Raw genomic sequence first — 26,988 nt, 5'->3', positions numbered from 1 at the left:
AAAAACATAAATACGGGTAATAAATAGAGGCTCAATCAATAAATACAACAGTGATAACATGCAACGTAAAAAAGGCTTTGGATAATACTGATCCCATTGGTAACAGTTTGGCTTTTTTTTTTTTACCATGCACACACCTCAGAAGCAACACAAAACAGAACAAAACCAAAGACTATATATGATTTCTGATTCTTTTCAAATGTCCGCTGAGAGAGTCCTCAGCACAGAGCCATTTTCTCATGAGTACCGTGGCTGTCCAATCCTTCCCCGCCCAGCCAATCCTCATCTAGCTCCCCCAGGATCTCCTGTAGGGACAACTCAGGCAAGGGGGCATGCTGCACCACTGATGAAAATCCAGACCCCCTGCGACCTTTCGGAACACTCCATGAACCATCCAGCTGTGAGTAGTGACTCTCTGCTGGGGGGCTTTTATCGAGGCTGGCATCCCAGTATCCCGAGTCGGGTGTGTCGGGGTTAGTGGAGTGAGAGCCGGCGCGGGCCGTGTAGTTCTGTTGCTCTGTGCGCATGAAGGCGAGGGCGCTTGAGCTGCAGCTGCGGCCCTCCGCAGGAGACCACAACGGGGTCATTGCGTCCGTCAGGGCGCTTGTCTGGGACCAGTAGCCTCTCAGGTGCGGGCTCGATCCGTTGCCCAGCGGTGTGCTCTGATGAAGACCGTACATAGAGCCATAGTGTTGATGCTCCTCAATAGTGGGGTACATTGGAGGACACTGTCCATAAAAACAGGACTCCTCCATCTCTTCTTTCACCCGTGTGGGGTAGCACGGCGGGGGGCCCTCTCGCCCCAGAGAGACTTGCCCACTCTGATGTGGAGCTTGAGCATTTTGAATTGGACTGTCAGTCTGCCACAGGCCTTTCTTGACCCCTTTGCACTTCAGCGTTCGAGCTCTCCTGTTCTGAAACCACACCTGGGCAGAGAGGAACAGAAAAAAACAAGAGTTTACATCTGAAAAAGCAACAGATCAACAAAGTCATTCTTGCTCTGTTAATCATTTTCTGGAAACGGGCAGGGTTCACATCAAGGGACTCTCAGCTGTCCGAGTCGCTGCACCGTGTGGAACCTCAAACAAAATCCTGATAAAAAAGTGCTTGTGTCATCTTTTCTTGAAAGAAATGAAGTGATAGCGGTATCAATTCAATGCCTTTTGGAAACAGACCTTCCGATAATAAGAGTATACATTACAACATGTGTGGTTGCGCTACGTCATCTGACCAGTTTTTATGGGGCCGCTGGTTGTCACAGTAATAATGTAATACGTTTCTCATCATTTAGGCAAGCGTGTAATGGCAATGGTGCCAGGCGAGGAATCGCATTTCTAACTTAAGCTAACTTGAAAACCCAGAGACTCTGAACTGCATCGACTACACTGCTTGGTAAAATTCTGAACAAATTTATTTGATGCCAAACACAATGAAAGCTTGTGCCCTACCTGGATGCGGGACTCTGGAAGGCCTGTCGTCTGAGACAAGCTCTCTCTGAGGCTGATGCCGGGGTATGGGTCGGTCTCGAAAGTGACCCGCAGGAGCTCCACGTGCTCTTTGGAGAAGCTGGTCCTCTTCCTGCGGCTGGCGCTGCGAGACGAGGCGCTGCTGGAGGCCGTGGGTCTGGCATCATCTGAGTAGAGGGGGAGGGGGGGGTGGCATCAGAGAAGCTCCAAATCAAAATTTCATTTGTCCGATATTTATGGACCACTGCTAAGTTAGAACTTTTTTTTTTAATGTGCACCGTGAAGCCATGAAAAAAACAGATCGAGTGTAAAATATGGCAAATCATTGAAATGTCAGCGGAAAGAACTGAATGCTTGCAGTTTTATAATGCATAAGAAAAGGGAAGGTTGCAAAGGGTTTTTAGACACCCACATATAAAAATCTAACAATTCAATATATTGCCAACTTGTCGCCCATCCTTATTGAACATCCTCTCCAGCACTGCCGTAATACTAAACTCGCTGGTCAAGACTTGAGATCCACACCATGTGCACATAAACTAATGTTTTTCTGTGCTTTGGGATGCAAGAAAAGACAAATGTCCCCCCCCCCCCAGAAAAAAGCACAATGTACTGTATTTGCTCTTACCATTGCTGGAGTCCTTCCACATGGCAGCGCTTAAATGGATGACGGTCTGAACACAAATGGATTTCTAACCGACGTCTGATGTGACAGAGGTCAGTGCGGTTGCGTGTGCCTTCACTGTGTGTCCACTGCTTATGTCAGGATACCTTATATATTGATCAGCTGAGGACTTGGTAAAGCAGCGACACAATGTTGGGGTGGGGTTTATTCTTTGGAGAGAGTTGGTCAGCAGAAGAAGTGTGCCCCCTCACCCCCCTCTCCCTCCCCCTCAAAAAAGTCCCTCGTTATCACTCCATCTTTATCAAAGTGTTTTCAAGGTCAATAGCAAATGTGACATAAAAGAACTTTGACGGATAGACTCATCGATACCACTTAACATCAAGTACTCATTGCAGCTGTTGGCCTTTTTGCCGTGACTGTGTTTTGGATGTCCTGCACATATCAGAAAATAAGGTGGCAATAGAAGTACTACAAAGCACTTCTGCATTTCATTCACAATGCTACCTAATTTGTGGAATTATTACTGATAGCTGATAATGTTTCATTTCTCTTCTGTAAACCTTTCTGCTCACATTCTTAATGTTGGGTAAACAGTATTTGGGTATAAGTTAAAGGACAGTACAGGTTAAGTAGAGTAAAGGTAATGTACAGGTCATCAAAGACAATTACGTGAACGGTTTTCAGATGGCCTGACAACACAAAAATAAAACAATTTTATTCACAATAAAACTATTTTTTTTAAGTTTAAAAAAAAAAAAAATTCAAAAAACTTCACATTTCCATTTTGACATTTGTTAAGATTAAGATATCCTTTATTTGTCCCACACTGGGGAAATGTAGTACTTTGTACTGTTTCTAATTTGCCACATTCATTCATTCTTTTATTCATTCATTCACATATTATTGCTTTACTCAAAACTATATTATTTCTCACTACTGTTTTGAGTAGTATCGTGGTTACAATTGCGATCATTTTCAGGAGTAGCGGTGGTAAACATTTATCACTCGAGTTTATTCTATCATACATGATTAGGCTTCAGGGGTTGTCATGCATGCTCGGCATGTCCATACCACATCAAGCATTTGGCAACAGTTCCTTCTTAGTTTTGCAAACATGAAATAGCTAGTATATACATGCTTGCGTGTATCAAAAAGCCGTCCTTTAATTCCCAATATGGCTCCTGACAGTCATGTGACAAATTTTAAACACAAACACATGTCGGAAGATTTGCAACCCGCTCCACGTTAATCAGCAACGATAGTTTCGGGTGGAAAAAAAACATAAAATCACATTGTGATCTGAAGCCCATCAATGGCTACTCTTTTCTTTTCATATGCAAAGCAGAAGGCTGCTATCACAAGAGCAAAGACAAAGGTGGCTCATTGTTCATTGATTAACTGGATGCTTACCTGGCCCTCCGTGCAGTGTCATTACAGCGAAGACCCTCATCCAATTGGGCGGCAAGCTTGTCAAGCGCTTTAACATGTCCAGGCTTTGGCCGGGTTGTGTGCAAATTCATTGACCTTTAACCCGCATTGTCGCTAACTTACCTGAATGTGCTAAGCTTCCAGAAAGTGATTATTGTTATGTTTCAGATTCGATGTTTCATGTGTATGTTGTCAAAACATTGTGTAGCCAGAAGCATGAAGAAGCCCATGAGAAAGAACGCAGTGAAAAGCCACACAATGCTAAAGGTCAAAGTTGTATTTGGACATGTATTCGAAAACAGTGCAGTGTGAAGGTGACCCACGGTACCTAAACAAACGAATACAATCTTGAATCTTTATCTGAGTAACCACTGGAATCAATGTCTCCAAGGGGAGATGGCTCCTCGAAGTCCCACTAACTCACTACAGAGTCCAGCCAAATCCTATCAGAGATCAGAGCCACATTTTGCTCTGATTAGAGTCTCCACAAAACACTTCAAACCTCACTGCGATTTCATAATATAATATGAGGATATTATCACCTTCCTGAAATAATGGCCCAAGGATTGTTTTTTTTGTTGTTTTTTTGACAAAAATGTTTTTGTGGGGCGGCGCCCTCTGCTAAAATGGCCAAGATCCCCAATTGAACACATCATGCAATCCTACCGCTGGAATAATATTACACCATTCAAAACATTTTGATATTTTTAAAAATGAGAGATGAAAGTAAACTTTTCTTGATTTTTTTTGTGGTGCTGATTCCGAATCTACCCTAATTCTTTTTTAATCTAGCACACCATGGTTCCATAGTAATAATAATAATAATAATGACAATAATAATACAAAAATATAACATGAAATATAATAATATCCATAATAATATTTATGAATTAAGGGTTGGGCTCAGGTGGATTTTATTTCCTGGAATTTCATAGTTATAAATTACAACACGTGGTAAAATTCGTTTTGCACATGCTTTTATTAAGTCAAACTGAAAAAAATAAATTAATAAATAATTAAAAAAGATGTGCTCGACAAAAAGTAAAGATTTTTTTTGTCAAGTGACATCACGAATACATTGAGGGGTGCGTAAAGCCATCTTAGATTAAAATTTTCTGTAGACCAGTTCTTTATTTTTTTTATTGAAAAAAGGGGGGGAGCTTTGATTGATTTTTTTTGTTTTTATTTGATTTTCATTTTCTAAAACCATTATTTTAGGAAGATGACAGCTATGGTCATGATTTTCAGATTTTTCATTATTGTCTTTAAATAAGCATGGGAAAGAGTCTTACAGAATAAATAAGTGCTACGGCCAAGTTTACATACAGTGATCAAGTGATTCAATATAACGTGACGCTGGTTACACCGTCTGAGCATTTAACAAATGTGATGGATGTATGACTCACTCAAACATTTTGGGGGTTGTGTAAAATATATTTCAACATTCCCATACTTTTTGCAGAGTTCTATTTTCCATTCCATTTGATTGGTAACATTTGCATCAATTTAACAAGAAATATCACCATTATTAATTCAGCCATAGGTTTTCATCCATAATCTCAAGAGCTGCTAATGTCCCACTGATTCAGTATATATTATAATCAATTTATTTACGTACTAAAACATAACAGAAGTTGGGTTTTATATATAAGAACCCCGATTTGTGAAAAGTAACTTTGATGTGAAGCCGCAAATCAACAGTGTGTTTAGATATCGGACAGCCTTATCTTAACATCCTGTTCCACCCTTGCATCAATCAACGGGATAACAGCGGGTAGAGCAAAATTAAACAGCCACAAGTATTGATTGCTACATGATACAGAAAACATTATTGGACCGGATTGCAAGAAATCGTTTATTTTCGTATGGGAATGTCTTTACATTGCCGCATTTGCTTTTGGGAATGTAAATGTGCGATACAGTTTTGGCATGGCGTGGTTCGTAGCAAATCTCATCTCAACACAGTTTTTAAAGTAAACAATTAATGAAAGTATAGTTTGTGATGTTCATAATCACTCAACGTCGCATGTCACCGTAACGGTTTAAGAAATACAAGGACCTTTTGTATCAATGCAGGCGATATTTTCACAACCATCAAGGGGCGCTATTTCAACGGGTGTGTTCCTGCTCGACAAAAATACTGTAAATACATTGAAAACATTGTAATTAATACAAACAACGTTTCAATAAGCAGTTGACTTGATCAATGTTACAGTTCAAATCGTATATCTCACCGTACGTGTATGCTTCGTAAATTATAAGTGCGTCCCTAATATGAAAATACACTGCATGCAGGCTGGCCGTTGCAGTGCCGACCGACGGTGTTACACGGACATATTTGACGGTTGCAACAGCAACAGCAGCAGCAGCAGCAGCAATGGCTAAAAGTGATGGAAGTGATTATTTTAAAAGAACCAGCCTCTTTTGGATTGTCTCCATTATTTTCGGCGTGGGGTATTTTGCTGTAAGTAAGACGAATTAAATAGACTCTAATTTGAAGTAAATGTGATGTTTGCTGTCTTTGCGAACTTCACGTTGACTTGCTTGTGTGCGTTAAATGTACCCAGGATACCACAACTCACATTTAAAGCGAATGACACCAATGTAGGGTTTTCTGTGATTTATACATATTTCTCTCGTGCTCATGTACCGTTTCTTATTTTGTGACAGATTCATAAGAGTGGCTTCCGAGGCCATTGTCATTGTTTGGTGATCGTTAGTGTGTTTTATCTTATCGAGTTCACTGTGGCGTCCCCAAAGAAAACCGATTTCGAGTTTTGCGCAAGGTTCAAACTGCAAGTGAACACGTCTCGTTTTCCTGCGGCTTACAAGTCAGCCAGAAGCCTTTCGTTTACGGATAAACTTCCTTCAAAACTTTATATACTTTCAGTGTTGGCTCGTTTAAAATATGACAGGATTGCGCAGATGTCTTTTAATACCACCCGGTACACATTTTGTCCCTTTGTTGCGCTTTTCCACGTTTAAGTATGTGGTTGCATTGAATCTACTGACGGTAAAATTCGTTCATAGGTGATTTAAATACTCTAACAACTCACTGTCCTTAATTCATTTATAATTATTAGCTTGAAAAAAGTTGCTTTTTAGTTGAGTGTTGGAATTTAGACAAGACGTGGCCAACAGTTAGCTGTACAGGGGCCCAAACTTCCAATGGACCTTTTGTATTTTGAATGCAGCAGCACACGTGGCACATTTGACACACGTTGGACGTAACATGAGGTCCACCAGCTCAATTTTGAATTATAGATGATTATAAATATTCCATATGCTTAGTCACCGTTGGAAAAAGTTGTACTTGAGTAAAAGTGCAGATGCATCAAAAGATTGGTGGGGTAAACGTGAAAGTACTGACAAACTCTGGAACTGAAGTCCAAGTAAAGGAGGCAACTGGCTTGGAAGTGTGCGTACGTTGCAAAAGTTAACAATATAGTATATATAATTATTTTTTTACTGTCAATAGCAGTTTTTATAATTGCATACAAAAAACTGCCCACAGATAATAGTTCTCTTTTTATTTCATAGTGCTCATATTGATAACACAGGTCAACCATTTATTTTCACTAAACGTGTTTATCACAGATGCAAGTAAACTTTTCTTAATACTTGTTTTGTGCTAATTCCAAATTTGCCCATGGTTTTCTCAAATAAATCAGGTTTTAATAAATCATTTTAAAAGCAATTATCTTGAAATGTTTGTCAATTTTTTGAGATGCCTGGGATTCAGTAGTATTACTCTAGGTAGGTCCGGTTCAACAACAGATGGAATCAGTTATTTTGAAATGTTCTAAATTCCAGCTCATGGCAAAATATGTGTGGTGCAAGCTTTTGTAGGTCAATCTTAAAAACAACAACTCAACTGCTCAACTTTCAAACAGGCATCGCTGCATACAAAGTGCTGTACAACAAAAAGAGAATGTATCTCAAAAATCGAGAATCAAATGAAAAATCTGTTTCGAGACACAAATCTGTTTATCATTAAAAGAAGCTGTTAATTCCCGGTAATATAGTTTAACCAAAAAAAAGCTAATGCCATCAAAATGTGTTCCCATAGCTTTGTGTTGTAAAAAACAAATATTGCAAAATTAGCTACTAACTGTAAAAATACACCTTTCCTGTCTGTTTTTTTTTTTTTGAGGGCAATTAGATGAATAATAATTTAACAACAGAAGCTGGTGGGTTTTAGGCTGGCACAAGACAACACCTTCAGCACGAATAATTTCATCGCCAACATCAACAATTATATTAAATGAGGCAATGAATGGAGAAAACCTTTCTTCTCTGAATCTGTTGCCATTGCGGTAAAAACTCACCGGTTCATGTTGCACCCTTTTGCTGTGGTCCCTGTTTTGTCGCCTCATAAGACCTTGCGATCTTAAATCAATCAAGTCTTAACCTCTCCCTATTTATGTTGTGTCGTCATTCATGGAAGTTCGAGAAAAAAAAGGCAAAGAAGTCTGTTTTAATCAAGGAGTAGAAAGTAAACATCCGTTCGAAGAAGTAGGGAGGAAAATGAAAATCATCAGAAAAACACAAGTGTAGTTCGCGTACTTGAAAAATCTACTTAAGTATAGTTGAAGTATTTGTAGTTTATTTCTCACAACTGCAAACCACAATCCCCCCCCCCCCCTTCCCCCACCAAAAAAATAAATAAATTGCTCATCAAAATGATTTTCAATAAGACCATTATATATATGAACACATTTTGCTACAAAAACGTGCATGTCCAAAATGGCCTGAATGAGCTGCTTTGGCCTCCCGAGGAGCATCAAATGTAAAATTTCAGTGTCCGGTCGAAAAAACAAGGTTGAACTTTGCTCTACATTCAGTTGATGCAGTCACGCTCCACATCTGCATTCAACCTGCTTCTAGCGTGGCAAAAACCAAACAAACGTTACTAGTGTTGCTTTGCCTTCACCATGAGATGGGTTAAGACAGGAAGACCGTCAGATGTTCTTGTGGCTTTTCCACTTGTTAAAAAAGAACATGAGTTCTGTTGAGCAGACTAACTTGTTCGCATATCTGGCAGTTAGTCACGTAGTGATTTCATGACTTTCTAATCTGCTGTGAGCCTGTTTTTTAAAATTTTATTTTGATGATGATTTTTTTTTTTTTTAAATAACGAATAACTTTCTGTTGCAGTGCATCGTGTTTGCGCCTGAAATCATACCATACCATCTCCTGGGCCCGTTTGGTACCTTCTGCCGCTATCTTGTTGACAACCATGCTAGCGTCTTGTACAAAGGGTAAGAGCTTAGCTTACATTGTGCACCATGAGCTAAATAACAAGCATCAGGTGACGATGCATCAGCCAAATCATTTATATGGCCATTTGGCGGTATTAGAAATGTGTGATGCTTCTTTTGGTCTTCAAAAGGCGATGTCACATGTTTGTACAATTGTTTAATCAGCGATGCTTCCCAGGTCGTTATCACCCCGCGCCCACTAGCACACTTTGTTGTCACACGATGGGAGAGTGTGGCAATAAACACAGCAATAGGTTTGCTGGGAAATCGGGTTTCAGGTTGGCTTCAGCACGTGACTTGCTCTTGCCTGACAAATTGTCCTCACGTGACTCCTCGATGGGCAACATTTTCACACAGCGCCTCTGCGTCAATGGATAGTGACGATAAATATGGGGGCTGTTTATTTATTTATTTACCAAGAAAAAAAAATACTTTAAAAAGTACCACTGTCACCTCGAACACACTGAACTCATGTGGTAAAATGAAATCTTTCAGATCAGAGGAGAAGTAAGAAGAAACAACATGGTTGCACAAGTGTGCACACCCACTTTTGGAGAGGTGCAGATGTGTGTTCACACTCGTGTCCAATTCGAGTCGGCTTCCACCTGCCCCCATTGAAGCGGCATCGCAATGACTCCAAATAAACTAGCTGAATTGCTTCCGTGCCGCATTCTGCAAGGTTGCTTAGATATCGGTATCTTTATAAACAACGTTTTTATGAATGAAATACTGTAGATTCAGTTATTCTGAATTAGATCTGACGTGCTTTTCCAGGTGGTGGGCGACCTGCGTGATCCATTTGGTTGAGGCCTTGGTCTCCTTGAAAGTCTGCAGGTAAGAAAGACGAGCTTGTCCACTAGGTGATGCTGTTGGGTAAAGTGGAAACGTGCTGAAATTGGAAACGTTGCATGTGTCATCTGGTGTTTTCAGCAACAAAGGCATCACCATGCCCACCAGCTGCTTGTGGTTCTTCCAGACCTTTGTGTTCGGCTTTGCCTCACTGGGCCTGCTCATCAGATACAACCCAGAGCGGCGCAAACAGCACTGATGTGTCCTCAACAAAAAAACTCAGCTGCGAACATTTTGTATCCTCGGAACATGACACTAGTGCCTTTTCTTCTTCAAGGATTTTTTTTCTAACTTTAAAATATTGAAGTATTCTGTGAGATAAATCACTGAGGTATTTTTAACTTGAAACTTGCATTGCTGTGATAACTCTTATTGTGTAGATTTTAATCTTTTTCCTAAAGAGATGGTCATTAAAAGCTATTTTGGGAGAGAAATAGCAAGCTGGAAATGCAGTACAATTTTATGAGTCGTTGTCATACATTCCTGATGTTTACATTCCAGGAAAAATCATCTCATCGTTCCTGTGTTCTCCTTCGAAACGTTGCACTTGGTGTTCGTAATGTAAACAATTGAAATAAAAGTTAGCACAAACGACATCAAATTGTGTTTCTCGTAGATGTTTTTCTTTCTTCAACTAATATCCAACTAATGCAATATAACATAACCACAAAAGAACTTCATTTTGTGGCCAAAGAACCACAATCCGACCAGCTGAAGCGGTAATCTCGGTTTGCTTGCTAGCTGCTACTTCCAGAGACATTATTTGAATATTATTATTTTTATTTATTTATTTTTATTTTATTTTCGCAAATGGGATTTTTACCTTGAAACATTGTCTTCGTAAAGTTCGTAATAGCACTTCACTCAACAGTTAGCATCTCTGCGCCGGCTAACAGAATATGAGGTGTCATATAATATTTAGCCCCATAGAAAAATAATGTTACTAAAGCTTGTAAACCAGTGTAGTGGAAAAATAAAACAGTGACTTAAATGTTCTGAGAAGCAAATCTGTCCAGTAGACAGAGAGGTAAATGATTTTCTGGTATAGCTGGTAACTAGCCAACATGTAGTAGAGATGCACTCTTAGAAATTCTTTGGAGGTGGTCAGTAGAAGCTATTATTTTTATTTCTGCAGTATTAGCATTTCTCCTGTTGTGTATTCATATTGTAACTGAAATACTTTTTTAAAATATCAGTCGTTCTCATCTAGAGTTGTCAATATATAGTACCTCATGAAGACATTAACAGGGTCAGGTCAAGTATACCTTTATTATATATTCTTGAGACTGTTTCTGCTTGGAGTGACTATGCTACCTAAGACAGGAGTATAAATAATACTGAAACATATTTACAGCAGTTCAAAAATAAGAATTCCAAAATGAGGCATCTTAGTATATATTGAACTCATATTAATGATAAACTTCATATATACTACATATATACACAGACAAAAAAACTCACTGGTTGCATTTGCAGAATCTAACGAAATCCAAGCGCTGCATCATAACTCCATCTTTTATAATGACTTTGCAAAGACAGAATTTTGAAACGGCTCTTCCATAGAATTCCAGTAGATTGTGCGAGCGTAACCAATATTGGGCATGAGATGCTTCCATGTGTGTCTGTTGGGGAGCTTACACCAGCACTGCATCAGTCGTGCTTCCGAGAGAGAGCAAATTACACGAGCTTGACCCAACCTCACTAACTACTCCAATGCTTGGAATTAATATTATACAGGAGATGTTATATGAATATCATTTGCTCTATAATTGTGTTGCTTTTCTGTACACACACAGATATGAATAACATCCATTGTCAGGATGTGATTTGAGTTCTCTGTCCTCCCAGATTTTTTTATAGATGTGTCATTTCATCCCCGGATTTAACATTGTTACGACGAATGGTTTTCAGAATTTTCTGCCGATCACCGCTCCAGCCAGCACAGAGACGGGTACCGCTCACTCAGCGTCTTCCGCAGCTGAGTGCTTTGTGTCTTGTCCCTTGTTTCCACCACACATTCCACCTGGCACAAAACACACGGCCAATGTGTGTAAAGTCACACAACACACGCTTAATCCCGTGCGTTCTGAGGAAATGATATTTTGACAATAACAGCTCAGTGCATTTCAACAATGGACACCTATTCGACAGTACAGCATAGACTGTCTATTAATAGACACACACAGTTAAGCACAAAATCACCAGGAGTGTTGGCCTTCTTGGGCGGAGCTCTCATGCTAGTGTCTGTTTGGGGTTTTTCCCCCTCCATGTACTGTATTGGCCCGAATATAAGACGGTGTTTTTTGCATTGAATTAAGACTAAAAAAGTGGGCGTCGTCTTATATTTGGGGTCTAGACATTATACCCATTCACGACGCTAGATGGCGCCAGATACCATTGAAGCGAATGCTGAGCTTGACTCACCAGGCCAAAGTGAACCCCTGCCACGAAGAATAAAAATAAAAATAGCGGTAGCACAAAGAAGACAAATAAAAAATAGCGGTAAGAAGGAAAAGAGAAGAAAATAATAGAAGAGATAACAGAAAATGGAGAAACATAGTGACAATCTGGAGAAAAGTGGGTCGCAGATCGGCCAGGTTAACTGGCAGCTGAGGAGAAGTTATGAGGAACTTTACATTTCAAAAACCAGAAGCCATTCATTTATGAATGTGATTGCACTTTAGATTTGAATGAGGCAAAATAACATGCTTTTTCTCTCAAATACCTGTATATTGTGATAATCATTTGTTGCAGATGTACTGTAATTATTTTCTGTATAAAAATTAATTTGGTGTTCAAAAAGTCTTTTTTCAAACTTGAGTCTTGAAAAAGAGGGGGTCGTCTTATAATCAAGGCCGTTGCCAATACAGCACGTTGATTGTCTCCCCATTCCAAAATCATGCATTTTAGGTTAATTGAAGACTTAATTGTTCATTGGTGCGAATACAACTTTCACCCATTGTCAGCTGAGGTTGGCTCCAGGCCAACTGTGCAAAACCGATGGATGGATGGATGGATATACATATTGTCTGGTGTCATTCTGAGGTGGACGCTGTGGTTTGTTATTTTTGGTATGTGAATAATCCAGAAAATGCTCACAGGTTTATCTAGTGGATTTCCAGTGGTGGGCGGTGCATTTGGTGCCTGGGCCTTCAGTGGGGATTCATCTTTTAATACCAATCACGTCACCATTATACAAACCATGAATATAATTCAAAAATGCAATATGTAACAGCATGCAAGTGTGCCATTCACATCATCGAAATATTAATGTGTGCCGATCTTAATGAACATGTTTTGCTTGCTGAAGTTGACTGATAATGCTGATGCGTGAGGGCATATCTGATATCAAATTGGATGTAAGAAGGAACCCCTTGCTAATCGACATCGTTTAAGTTACAGCGTGACTGTTGATAACGGTCTTTAGGGGATCAGATTGACATGGCAGCAAAGAGGCACATGCGCAACAAAATCTCACCTGCACAACCTAAAAGCAGAGCAACCAAGAGATAAATTATACGGAATGTTGTTGTTCAAAACCCCCCTCCTCCCCATTGCTGGCTTCAGTGCCTGATTTAATTTCCACAGAAAACCAGATGGTTGATCTTGTCATGTCTGTTCATGCAGTCCCCAGGTGGCATCCAGGATAGAGTCATGCTTGTGGAAGTTGTGGTTGATGTTTACAGTCTCCAATAAAACATCACCCCAGAAGTCATTATATTGTGCTACCAATACCAGTATCTTCCGGACTATAAGGCACACATAAAATCATTACATTTTCCCATAGGTAGACAGTATGCAGTATAATCTGATGCACCTTATGTATGGTGTTACAATCTCTTTATACTGTACATGTATTCCCCATTGAGATGTTTCCCTGTTAGTGTTCCGATGTCATCTAGTGGAGATTATTAGCAGGAACCAATTGTCACCTAAAAGGGTTCTGCCCGACATTAATTGACATGCGCATTTGCCAACACACACTCAGACAACTACTTTGTGAGCTCTGCGTAGCTATTATGAAACAAAGATAATACCAAAAGCATAGTTAACTCCTGACGAACCGTAGGAAGAAGGAGACAAGCAAGACGTCTAAGGAGATTTAGCTCCTTGTGGATGTGAGCCCGCAAGATTTGTGTGCCTTTTTGTTGAATCAATTGTCTTAATAACTTTTGTATTTCATTTACTGTTTTACAATGCTATTTGTATTTATAAGTGTTTGTGACCAGTTCTGCATGGCTTTGCTCTATATCAGGGGTGTCAAATTCATTTTACATTGTGGGCCACATACGGCCTCAGTAGATGTCAAGTGGGCCGGACCATTAAAATTATACAATATTCTGCTATAAATAACCAAAATAATATGTCTTTCCTTTGTTTTGGTCTAAAGAAGCACAAGAACATTCGGAAAATGTTGACATTTAAAGAACATACAGTATCTTTTACGAAACATTTCATGAAGCACCTTCGATTTCCTTAGACAAATGTGCAATTTACTTTTATCATTCACATATATACATTGCAACTGATCCCGCTGATTGTCCCACGGCACAAAACTTGAACAAGTAATTGGTCTTGAAAAATCAAGTAATGCACTTTAAGATTAAACGAGATTTATAAAGAAAGGAATTTTTAAACCATTTACACATGTGCATATACAATCTAAATTTAATCCCTGCCTACACCTTACAAACTAAGGATTCTATTCTATTACATGCGTAAAGAATGAAGTATTCACATGTCCTTGATAGCGTCTGCTGTGTTGTGTTGTGCTCTTGTTGCATGTTGTCTTAAGAGGGAAGAAATTTCATCTGTGCTGTATACAGCACATTTGACAATAAAGTTGAACTTAACTTGACTTGACTTGAGGCTGCTGTTGTCTTCTACTCTGATCAAAACAGTGGAGGATACTCCACGAATTGCACCTTGTTAAAAATATTCATTCCGTGTCTTTTATGCATTTTTTCCACTTTTAAATGATCCTGCGTGCCTGATCGAACCTCCTTTGGGGCCGGTTCCGGCCCACAGGCCGTATTTTTGACACCACTGCTCTATATAAATAAAGCTGTTTTGTATTGTATTCCCTTTAGCGTACCTCCATCTAGTGGATGCATAGCGCAACCGCAGCCATTATTGTAGCTTCTATTCTATGCGCCTTATAATGGAGTGCGCCCGACATATGAAGGTGTGTGTGCCTTATAATCCGACGCGCCTTATAGTGCAGAAAATATGGTACTTAAAATATTCCTTCAGGACATTTTGGGGTATGTTTTTTTTTTCAGAGAAATGCTTCTTCCATACTCATTAAAAACCAAACGGCATATTGACAAGGGATGGTTGAGCCAACAATTTGACTGCTTACCTTTGCCCTAAAGAGATCCGACCTGTCACTATACCTCCGATGGCTGACATCCAGCAACCTAAGGAAGGACACAACAAAATGAATTGCTTGGGATGGTTACTGTACGTGACGAGTTTTGCTCTCTTGGCTCCCTCTTAACCTCACCAGGCAAAACAGATGGCAGCCCTGCCTCTAGTTGAGTTCTTCAAGATGCCACTAATTTTGAATAGTAAATCTTACTCATAGTACCCCAAAACATGTACGCTGTTGTACGTTACCAACCTACCAACATTTTTCCTTGGCTCCTTTGCCTAAGTGCTCACTTATGAGGGATTCAGTTGTTATTCTTTAATGTGTGTGGAGTGTGCTTTTGGGCCTTTTATGTATATGAAGTATTACATATCCAAATACAAATAAAATAGTTGGGCAATACATTTTGCAAAGAGGCCACGTGAAACTTTTCTCAGATTTGTCCAAAGTGTATCAGTGAGAATTAGCCAAAGAGAGGCGATGCGATTGACAACGATATCAAAAGAACATCCCAAGAAACATGTTGCAACGTTTTGTTGTTAGTGTTACCATTCAAACGAGCGACTTGTGGCAGCTTTTATTGTACTCTTTTTGATCATTTTTCATCATAAATTATTCCCATTAGGTTTTGGTTTTGTTTTTTTTTAGTTTAGTAGTGTGTTTTATTTTTTTAAATAAAAGAATAATGATGGTCAAATTTTAACTAATATAATGAAATCAATTTATATTATTTGTTTATGGGGAACAATAACCCTTTCAGGGACAGCAGTTACTACAGTGGATCGCAGGGCACGCCGAGACGAACAACCATCCGTGCTCACACATACACCAAGGGACAATTTGGAGTGTTCATCAGCCTGCCACTGGCTGGCAACTGGTTCAGGGTGTCCCCCGCCTACTGCCCGAAGACAGCTGGGATAGGCTCCAGCACCCCCCGGCGACCGTTGTGAGGATAAAGCGGTTCAGAAAATGGATGGATGTATAGAATGTAACAAACCAATTTACACATTTACACTGCACATGAATCAAGTGTGTTTTTATTGAAAAGGAGCCATCGTTTTTGACCATCAATTTATTGCTTGCCCTCAGGTTTGACAATCAGCAACCTACGTCGTAATTAAAACTGATCATCAACAGCAAATGGTATTTGTTGAAGGGTGCGCAGTTTACCACGGTAAAATTCATTCCTTCTTTCAAATTCCTTTGCTATGATTTGACTCTGTCCAAGTACGCTGATGTGACTGATGGAAGTGTCGGTTGCCTCACCTGACGTCCTCTCTGGACAGCACATCCAGCAGCTTGGCCATGTCTCCCGGCCATTCTCCCAGCCGCACTGAGAACTTGCTGACACGATCTTCCAGCACCAGGGCTCGGTCCACACACTGCCTCACCAGATCCAGCTCCATGTTAGCACTGCTCACCACGACTGCCACCCTACACACAAATATTTCAATCTTGTTTCATAAAATCACCACAACAGACAGACCAAGAAAAACATAGTGGTTGGTTGACACCAGGAAAACCTTCAGAACTGTAGAGAGAGACCCTTAAACAACTGTTAATGACATCAGCAACAAACTCCAGACGACAGGAGTCAAGGGTCAGCATACTACTCTCCTGTCTGTATCAGATAGAAACAGTGAAAACAATCAAACTCAATCAAACAAGCTTATTGCAAACAAAAAAAAAAAGAAGCAAAAGGGGAGGCAGTGTTTTTGTAACCGTTTTAAAAAGTCCAAATGCCATGATTTCAACCAGTCCAATCTGAATTCTTTGTGATTTCCTTTTGTTCTTCATGACAGCAGACCAATTGCCTTTGTGTTTTAAGATAATCAAGCCATTCATGGACATTGACTTGCAGCGACATTTGTTCCCATTTTGTTGACGTTTTTCATGTCACTATCAAGTCATTCTCACAACAAGCGCTGGGGCCCACTTTGAAAGATGAACATTCTCCTTTGAGAACATAGGACTCAGATCAATAAGTGGTAAATCCATTTTTCATCACTAGAATAAGTGAATGTGAAAATAGGGATATAAAATAGCTCCCGGTACTTCATAATCAGCAGTGAGTCAGGATTCGGGCTGGATGATTATGGAAAAAAAATACAGTATGTATATTGAGATTGTAATCACTCAATAAAACCGCTACAGTATTATACAATATAAATACCCTAATAGCTTTGTTCATGCAGTACAATATCATGGTCTGAGTTAGCAAAACAAGTGGAAAACTCTGCTATATTAACATGCATCTTGGAGGACAATTTCACAAACCAAATAGCCAAATCACTCAAATTGTGTTCACAGACTTTCAAAACAACGGCAGATTAGTACAATCCAATCCTTGCGGACTGTGAGTCAGACGGAGTTTGTCGCTTACAATTCATCATGCAGCGTGACAGAATTATAGCGGGTGAAGTGATCTGATCATTTGAGAAGCTGCTCCAGGGGAAGTGTGGCAGCTCGACACCATATTGCTAAAATCTGATCGTGTTTGCATGCAAATGAGCACTGTTCCTCCTCGATTATCGAGGGAAGCAACTGTCAGAAACACGCAAGCGGTCCCATCTGATCAAATCTGAACAAACGCACCTTTTGCCTCTCAGTTCTGTCAGTTGTCCAGCCAAGATGGCAGCCAATCCCATGGCTCCCTCGGTGTCCACCGTGGAACGCTCAAACTCTTGAAACCTCAACATTGCCACCAAAGAGTCCTCCTCACTGCGAGGAACGAACACATTGACCCATTAATGGCAGTTCGGATTCAAGACAACCGAAATTCGGCAGATCCATAACACATTCCAGCTTTTTACAGTTTTCAAAAGCCACTTTTAAAGATTAGTTTTTTTCTTTTACAAACGCACACATCAACACAAAGTCGCGAGAACCTACCAAGTAATTCTTAAATGGAATAGATCCATAACTGTCATCCCAGAAGAGGCTTAAAGGTTTCATTTGAGTTGTCATGATTGTATTGTGAAACTTTTATGGTGCATCCATTTAGTTTTTGACAAGTTTGACAATTTTCAGGCAAAAAGATTACATGGCGGTGGTGGTTTTACAAAAAAATAAATATCACCACAGCCCAGAATCAGAATCAGAACCTCTTCCCTATGGTTGTCTTTCCGCATCTAAGATATTGGGCCGCTTCACAGCGAACTGCCAGGCTTCTCGTTCTATTTCCCTCTGTTAGTCCTTGTTTTGTTTATGGTCCTCTGGACATGCATACTGGGAAAGTAAATTCCTTGTGTGTTTTACATACTTGACCAATAAATCAGATTCTGATTCTCATTCTGATTCTGATCCAAATGTCATCACACACTGCTCAGTATGGTTTGGGAACGCCGCTGTTCACCCAGGACCTGGACGCATTGCTACCACCCAAGGAAAAATGAACCCCCAAGTTCATCAAGACATTTCTGTCTGCCATTTGAAGCTTGAACAGAACAACAGTGATGAAATAGGACAATGACTCAAAAGGACAAAAGTAAATCAATAACGGAGTAGATGCAACATAAAAATAGGCCTTCTTGAGTGGCTCAGGCAGAGTCCTGACCTCACACAAAGCATCCCAAGAACATTGCTGAAAACAGACAGTTTAGTAAAACTGAATGGTCTACCATTACTCTGGGGAGGGGTGAGTGATATTTGTTTAAGGAAATAGTTTGTGTATTGTGCTTTATACGATGATCAGATCCTATTGTAGGACCAATTTATGCAAACATACTGTTGATTTCAAAGGGTTTACATCATTTCTTTTGAGAGTGTCACAGTTAAACCGTACCGCTATTAATTCTTCGGCGAGAATACTTTACAGTAAATGGCTGAATGAAGTCTGGACCTCTTTTGGACATCTCCAAATTCCCAGTTCCTCCTAAGAGATACTTTGTCAGGCCTCCACTGCAGCCACTTTCCAAGTCTGCACTACATCTTTTCTAGTAGTTATATTTTCTGTGTTACAGAATGACTCGTGTGAACGATGTAAGTAAAACGAAGGTATCCAGCACCGCATGTTAATACATCTTCTCCTGAAACATTTGGCGAAACTTCAAACTTTCGGTTTGCTGTGGACTACCTGACAGAGATGACTTTATCTACTAGTTTCTTGGCCAGCTGGAAGGTGTTGATACCGAGTGCGCACCCCATGAGATCTGACAACAGACAGGAGAGCAACATATGCAGCGTTACAAGAGCACCAGCATACAAACAGCAAACATGAATGCTTAGTCAACCTTGCTCTGATAGAGTTCAACTCCGCATTTAATTCATGACTTAAAGCCTTTTAAGTATGGCATGTTTACCTCCGTACAGCTTGGTACTCGGGTTGCAATGAATGTCTTTGATGGGGCCATCTGTCTTGAGAGATTGCAGCAGCAAAGGGAAACCTTCAGGTTCTATTCCCTGTTTGGAGAGAGTCCACGCACAGAATTATTATGTGCGCTGCAGCATTTTTTTGGGGGCCACACAAACATAAAATAAACATTGTGAATACAAAAATATTCTTTCAGGCCGCCCTCATATGCACAGCCCCCACACAGACACTGAGCAGTGTACTCTAGAATATGTTTCACAAAGATTTATTCGTGCATCTTAAATTTTTTGATCCCAGCAAATTAGTAAGAGCATCCATGCATGGGCACCTCCATCAGCCCCCACGCACGATAATGTAAGGCAATTTGGTAAAGCCAGAAGACGGCATTAAATATTTGAGGTGAAAAATAAGAGGCTCATCCTTTCCCCTCCAGTGTAAACAGACCTAAAGCTGTCAGATTTTTAGCAGTGGGAAGAAAAAAAGAGTAAGTAACATCAAATACATTTATCTTGTTAAGAAAAGCCCGACTCAATGAAAAACATCCACACTGGGGAAATGTAGGAGGCGAGTAAAGGCTTGTCTTTGCAATAGGAAGCAATGAGGGGAAGGTGACCCCATTTTGAGGTGCAAAATCAAACCTGATAATTAATCATCAAGTTTTCAGAGAAGATTATGGAGTCTCCCTTCTAGCGCATCCACTTACTATGACTAGAACGTGTGAGTTGAGATGCTTGATGGCTGCCGCCGTGCCGGCCAGTAGACCGTACTGTCCAGCTGCAGGAACCACCACCGCATCAAGCTTGGACACTTGTTCGTAAATCTCCATGCCCACTGTGCCCAGTCCCGCCAGGTAGGTCGCACTTTCATCTCTAAACGGCACAAAAATGGCGCCTTAAATTGCTTTTTCAAAAAAGTAACTCAAAATGTTTTGGGGAATATATTTCATTTTGAATTTAATGTCTCCAACACTGGTTCATTATTTTATAAACAACTGCGTGAGCAAATGGTTCAGGAGTTTAAGGACATCATTTCTCAATGTAAAGAGAAATCTCTGCACGTAAACAACAAGGCTGAAAACCAACATTGAACGCCCGTGACCTTTGATCCCTCACGTGGCACTGCATTAAAAAGCAGCATCGTGATGTAAATGGTATTGCCACACGGGCTCAGGAATACTTTGGAAAACCATTGGCAGTTAACACAGTTCGTCGCTACATCTACAAATCCATCTACAAAAGTTTAAACTTTACTAGGTAAAGTGAAAGCCATATTTGAACAACATCCCAAAACGCCAACGTATTCTCTTGGCTGAAGATTATCGAGGAAGACGCAATGTGAAAAAGTCGTTCTGTGGTCTGACGAGTCCATATTTCAAATTGCTTTTGAAAATCATGGATGTTGTGTCCTCAGGGGCCAAAGAGGAAAAGGGCCATCTAGATTGTTATCAGCACAAGGTTCAACGGTCAACATCTGTGATGGTATGGGGTTGTGTTAGTACCCATAGCACAGGTAACTTGCACATCTGTGATTAAGCCATGAATGCTGAAAGGCGCATTGAGGTTTTGGAGCAACATACAGTATGCTGTTATCCAACCAACATTGTATTTCAGCAACACAATGCCAAGCCACATTCTGCACGTGTTACCACAGCGTGGCTTCATTGTAAAGAGTGTGGGTGCTAGACAAGCCTGCCAGCAGTCCAGACCTGTGTCCAATTGAAAATGTGTGGCACATTATGAAGACCAAAATACAACAATCGCGATCCTGGATTGCAGAGCAACTAAAGTTGGACATCAAAAAAGAATGGGGAAGAATTACACCTACACCTCTTCTACAATTAGTGTTCACAGTTTACAAACGCTTGTTAAAGGTTGTTCAAAGCAAAGGTAATGTAACACATTGGTAAAAGTACCCCTGTCCCAGCTATTTTGGAATGTGTTGCAGGCATCAAATTCAAAATGAGTGAATATTTGGGAAAAAAAAGGGAATCAAGTTGGACATTCTTGTCTTTGTCATACAGGTATATTCAAGTGAATATTCTGTAGGTTGAAATTATTCTATATATTAAACATATTATATAAATTGCTCACTCTTCCAGGTAGCGGTATCCATTTTCTTTGGCCAGATGGCGAGCGTGGTTCTGAGAGTCGTGACCGGTACTGCCATAGGAGATGACCATGGCGCCGTAATCTCTGTAGATCCTGAGACGAGGTGAGGAACAACATGACGGCATGATGGCAAACACGGGGATCTTCAGCTCCACTCCATGATGGGCCACGGCCATGGAGAAATTACAGTCAGTGGCAACGATCACTCCCTTCCTCTGCTGTTCCTGAAAACATGCACCATGGAGTGATCAATTATAAAAATCTCGGAACAGTTGGTCGTCTTTGTGAAACAAATTTATCGACACACAGTGGTGAAGGCATGAGTGGTCAGGGTCAATGCTTCACTGGATGGCTTGTTTTTATTCTCTCCATCCATCCGTTTTCTTCATCCATCCCAAAACTACAACGCAATGACACTGCTGGTCGAATCATCACCTCTATGAACTGGGAAATAGACTTCCAACGAGCAAACGAATGGCTTGGTCACCTAATGGCAGTGCACATATCGATAAGCAACCATTCACCCCCATGAGAAATTGAAAATCTTCAATGTACTCAACATGTCTTTTTGGAATGTGACATGAAGCCGAAGTACATGGAGAAAACCCACGCAAGCACAGGGAGAACATAGAGTCTAAACTACACAGACCAAGTCCAGAAGCAAGAGTCAAAGCCCAAACTTCAGATCTGTGGGGCAGACACGATGACCGCTATTGGATCGTGCACATTTTTTATTCGTTCCATATTGTGTTTCATATTTCCGACAATGCCATAGGGAATAAGTGGCCAAATGAATGCCTACAAGGGTGTTTTTACCAAATGCATTTTACATCACACATACTGTAAGTTCCCTTTATTACTTGACAAAGTCAAATCCAAAGTATACAAAACGTGTCAGTTCAGCTGTAATGAGCAACATGGCTTCTTTCACGATACGTTGTTCTTGACTCGACTCAACTGACACCCCACCAATTTCTGTAACACTGCAGTCACGTAGTTCTTACTTAACTAGTGTGCCGCCACATCTGACTGACAAGGCATATTAGTGTAGGAGACTGTTTATGTTATTCACTTGATTTTCTGTTTTGTTGCATTATTTTTGCTTTTCTGAGTGTCTTTGAAGTAATCGTTCATTTACGTTTTTTTCTGAGGCGGTCTTCGAACGCCTCTCGAATCGAAAGGCAGTTGAGAAGGCGCGTAGTCCAACATCGACGTGTCTGTATTCGCTTCAGTGTGAAACGAATTAATAAAGTGTATGTTTTAAAAATGAAACAACACAACAGCTCTCTTTGTTTCGGAGCTGTAACATTCTTACGTCACAGGACCTCACAGACAGGAAGTGGGGATTCTCTGTCTTACCTGTGTTAGCGAGGAGAGCATGTACAACACTCCTCTCTCCTTCACTGAGCCCGTGTAGTGCAAGTGCTCCTTCTTCAGATAAATCTCCATACCATACTGTTTGGACAGCCGGGAGTACTGAGAAACAAGACGGGTTGCAGTGATTTATTCATCCCAAAGGAGATTCAGTCATAGAGCTTGCCGTTCAAATTCACTTTACACTTTAGAGCAGGCGTGTCAAACTCATTTTTGTCACGGGCCACATTGTTGTCACGGTTTCTCTTGGAGGGCCGTTATGAATTTTGGGAACCCAAATCAATGTTTAATCCCCTCCGCATATTACATACACAGCGCACAACAAATTGACGAATAACTAGTTTTAAAATCTGAAGTCAAGAATAATGACTGTTATTGTGGATGACATATGACATTTTGAAATTTTGGTTCAGACTTTAGCAACCATCATGGAACTCGACATGCTTGATTTGCAGTCGCAGGCCACTTAAAATGATGTGGCGGGCCAGATTTGGCCCCCGGGCCTTGACTTTGACACCTGTGCTTTAGAGTGAAATGTTGCAGTACAGCTATGAAATTTGATCTCAAGGTTTCAAAGTTTTGTTATTGTAATGTTTACTGTGCAAGGCGTCTTCTGTATGCCTGATTGGATAGTAAAGGCGGCGGCGCTGATGTCCTCAAAGCGCAGGTACTGAGGGACCGGTCTGGGGACGATCCTGAACTCGCTGACTCGTCTGGTTTTTGGTGGCTCCTTTAGCGTGATTACAGGTGCTTCGACCACCACTTTGGTCTCACGGACCTTCACGTCCCCGTTGAGGAGTTCTTCCTCACCAAAGTCTTTCAGCCTCTCTGGTTCAATGAGGGTCGGTCTGCGGCCCACGACGCCATTACTGAGCAGCGCTCCTTTGTGAGGGTCATATGGTTGTGCAGGGCCCAGTCGCAGCTCCTCTCTAGAAGATAAAAGTACTTACAGTACGTCTTTAAAGCACCGCACACTTTTTACATCTGGAATAAGAAATGAAGACAAATCACGATATAATAACATTTGCACATTGCGTGGGGAAGTATGAGAACAAAAAAAACAAAAAAGATGGGAACAATCAACTGCCAAAATTCTGCATGAATCCTCATTTCACTGATGTACGTCCATCTACGAGATTCCTTTTCAAGTACTTTGCAAACTGCTCTAAACCACCCTCACGAATGCCGTGGCCTCTTTAAGTCTACTGTCAACAATTTGGTCTGGATGGCGAAAAGTTAAGTAAAAGGGTCACATTAATATGGATTTTCTTTTTCTACAAAAAAAAAAAAAATGTGGATGTTAAATAGTGTCAATGGTATTATTTTACTTTTTCAATGTTGCAATCCGGACACAATATTATTGAGTACACTTTCATGTCTAAATTTCAGAACGTATTTGTTTCAAATTGATGTCGAGAAGAAGGAGCCATTTTGTTTGAACTTTATATGCTGGGACAGTTTATATGACTGGATTTTTAAAGACAATACTCAAGTCCATTTTCAGAACCCTAGGACATCAGCGACTTGACGAGCCATATAAAACTCGGGACACTGTAAATGAGACATAAAACCACAGCCGATTAAATGTTTGAAGGTGAATGTCAGAATGTAGTCAAGGTGGCCGTTTTTCAATGCGAGCATTCAAGGTGTAGAACTTAATTGAAACGAATATGAATATATCGAATTCCTGAAAATGGTATGGATAAGAACACCCACCTCTGTCACCTTTCATGTCAACACAATTTCTATTCACTGTGACAGATTGCATCGAGAAGCTAACTTTTTTCTTTTCATGGCTCACACAAACGATTTAAGTGGCAATAAGGGGCCAAAGGCAGGGCAGTTGGATTTATAGCAGCTTGATAAATTGAGTTCAAATATAATGGAATGGTCCTTTAAACAGCCAAGTTTCATTTCATATTATCTGACGAAAGTGTAAAAACCCTTTGAACAAAATATTATACGGGAGGAGCTGCTTTTACCACCACCGAGTTAATTAGAAGACCTTTCACACAGTCTAAACACAATAATAGGCTTATAGCCTTTGGAGATTAACCCCGTCACCTAGATGCTAAAGCAAATTATATTTGGTCAACGGCAAGGATTGAAATTCCGGGTTTGTGTGCGCAGTAGAGCCCGTGCACTGATAATTAGCTCTCCACTGCAGTAAAGCGTGGTTGTCAGGAAATGTGATGAATTTGTTTCATATACACTTGAGCTTTGGTCTGCTTTTGCTGTGTTTCATTACCATCGCTTATATTAAGGAGCATGTGGCTTTCCAAACAGCCTGACTGCATATCAGTCAGAGCTGCTTCTATTTAAACCACAAATCTTTGACCTTTTACTCTGTCATCTGGCTCCATTTTTGCCCTCTGCCCCATTTATCAGATGCATGAAGTCCATTATTCAGCCACTCAGTGTACTTGTAAATAACACATTGACCAGAAAAGCCCAAGGATGCAGCTCTGTTTACACACAGTGTGCTCCTGAGCCTGTGCGGTCTTTTTTTTTCTTTGTATGTCTAGTGGCGTACCCTCAAAAGTTACAATGGCACAACTATGGTGAATTGGAGCGACAAATGAATTTTCAGCATTACTGTTTGTTAATAGTTCATGTCATGAATTAATTGTCAAATTATACACGGTAAAATGTACCGGTAACTAAATGTTTTCAGAACCAGAGATTTACTTCACACATGCAGGTAATAGTATTGGTTGTGCATACTTGGGACCTTGGCACATCAAGTATATACACTGTATGCACACACACACACACGCACGCACGCACGCACGCACGCACGCACGCACACACACACACACACACACACACACGCACACGCACACGCACACGCACACGCACACGCACACACACACACACACACACACACACACACACACACACACACACACAAATACAAAGTGGAGTTAAGAACAGGAGCAGGGACTGAGGCCAGAAGTGAGCTGGCACTTGAAGTCCCATCATTGTTCTGGACTGGGGGTGGAGTTTTGTCACAAAGACTGGGCAATAATGCTGGACTGAGTTTCGAAGGGCCGGCATCAATTCACATGTCCCACCCCTGCCAAAATGTCTCATTTTATCTGCTGTCTTCAACCCTTTCAGGGACAGCGGTTACTACAGGGGGCAGCCTATCATATTATCAGGTTACAGGTTATCATTAGGCTATCAGTAAAGCACAGGCTTCCATGAAAACAAGACTCTTATGAAATGGAGGATTTGTTAGAGTAAGATGAACAAATGGAGTACAAACTGCAAGAGGGGTTGGAAGACGCGAATTCACCGGAAGTCGCGTCTTTGTTTAGAGCTGGAGGTTATTGTTGTTTTTTGGGAGGAAAGGGGGTGGGGGGGTCACAAACACAGATAATCACTACTGGATTGATCTGGGTAGAGGAGAGTTCTGACTTGTTCTGGGTCACAACATGTTTCCCACCTGTGCCAAAAGGGGTCATTCTCCTCGATGCCTTGAATTGCAGGCTTTGGTGAAAACAATCGTTCTAGTCTCTCACTCAAGTAGCTTGAATAAAATAACTGGGCAGCAAAGTTCATCTTGGTTGAAGCAGAGTCCTCTTAGAATCCAAACAGTTCTTCTGCATTTGTGTGTGAATCCTCCTCAGATGATGAGAGGGTGGGATACTGCCCAGTACTGTTCCCCACGGTCTAAGCCCAAGTTCCCAAACTCTTACCCAGGTCGGAAGCTGTTTAAGAAGGGATTATCTCGGGACACTTGGGAGCGTCTCTCCAGTGACTTGGCCCCTCCCAGCATTCTATTCCTGGCCCAGACCGGGATTACGTTCCCTTTCTATGACGTAGACCAAATCAGACGGTCTAAGGGGATAGATGCAGACTTAGGATTTATCTAAGGAGCAGTGATCCAGGGGCTCAACCTCACAGGGGAGACAACTGTGAATGAGAAATTAAAAACCTGCACCTCCGTTTGTGAAGCCAAGAATTAAGGTACCTGCCTGTGCAAGATGCTCTTCGGATATCTGTAGACAACTTCAGATCCGTGTCGGTTATAGTGGCCATTGGCTAAAATAAGATCTGGTGCCGTTTCTCTGATAATGTTCATCATTGAAGTAACACATTGCACACCGTTGCATCTTTGGATTCCAGCTTCACAGTGAACTTGATAAGACGAAGCAATATGGAAAATGGATAGGTTGCTAATGGTTCTGA

At 40.8% G+C, this 26,988-nt stretch overlaps 3 protein-coding genes across 3 annotated transcripts; 1 reads left to right on the top strand and 2 right to left on the bottom strand.

Moving 5' to 3' along the window:
- Window positions 1–218: 218 nt before the first annotated feature.
- On the bottom strand, window positions 219–2,116 carry mxtx1 (mix-type homeobox gene 1). The gene is made up of 3 exons (XM_086122482.1): window positions 2,095–2,116; window positions 1,449–1,633; window positions 219–926 (listed from the first exon to the last, which is right to left on the bottom strand). The coding sequence occupies exons 1-3, from the start codon at window positions 2,114–2,116 to the stop codon at window positions 219–221; spliced, it is 915 nt and encodes a 304-aa protein (XP_085978608.1).
- Window positions 2,117–5,844: 3,728 nt separating this feature from the next.
- Window positions 5,845–10,230, top strand: tmem254 (transmembrane protein 254). The gene is made up of 4 exons (XM_086122892.1): window positions 5,845–5,983; window positions 8,677–8,780; window positions 9,555–9,614; window positions 9,711–10,230. Exons 1-4 carry the CDS (start codon window positions 5,897–5,899, stop codon window positions 9,826–9,828), a joined length of 369 nt encoding a protein of 122 aa, XP_085979018.1. The 5' UTR covers window positions 5,845–5,896; the 3' UTR covers window positions 9,829–10,230.
- Window positions 10,231–10,879: 649 nt separating this feature from the next.
- LOC147199451 (uncharacterized) lies at window positions 10,880–26,499 on the bottom strand. Its single transcript, XM_086122630.1, has 11 exons — window positions 26,243–26,499; window positions 23,393–23,723; window positions 22,780–22,896; window positions 21,403–21,644; window positions 20,016–20,181; window positions 19,302–19,401; window positions 19,076–19,151; window positions 17,596–17,721; window positions 16,267–16,434; window positions 14,992–15,049; window positions 10,880–11,652 (listed from the first exon to the last, which is right to left on the bottom strand). The coding sequence occupies exons 1-11, from the start codon at window positions 26,356–26,358 to the stop codon at window positions 11,554–11,556; spliced, it is 1,599 nt and encodes a 532-aa protein (XP_085978756.1). The 5' UTR covers window positions 26,359–26,499; the 3' UTR covers window positions 10,880–11,553.
- Between the last annotated feature and the right edge of the window lie 489 nt (window positions 26,500–26,988).

Source organism: Hippocampus guttulatus, chromosome 10, assembly GCF_054856545.1.
Source record: "Hippocampus guttulatus isolate MCC_2025c chromosome 10, RoL_Hgut_1.0, whole genome shotgun sequence".
NCBI lineage: Eukaryota > Metazoa > Chordata > Actinopteri > Syngnathiformes > Syngnathidae > Hippocampus > Hippocampus guttulatus.
This window is presented reverse-complemented; position numbering and strand designations above follow the sequence as displayed.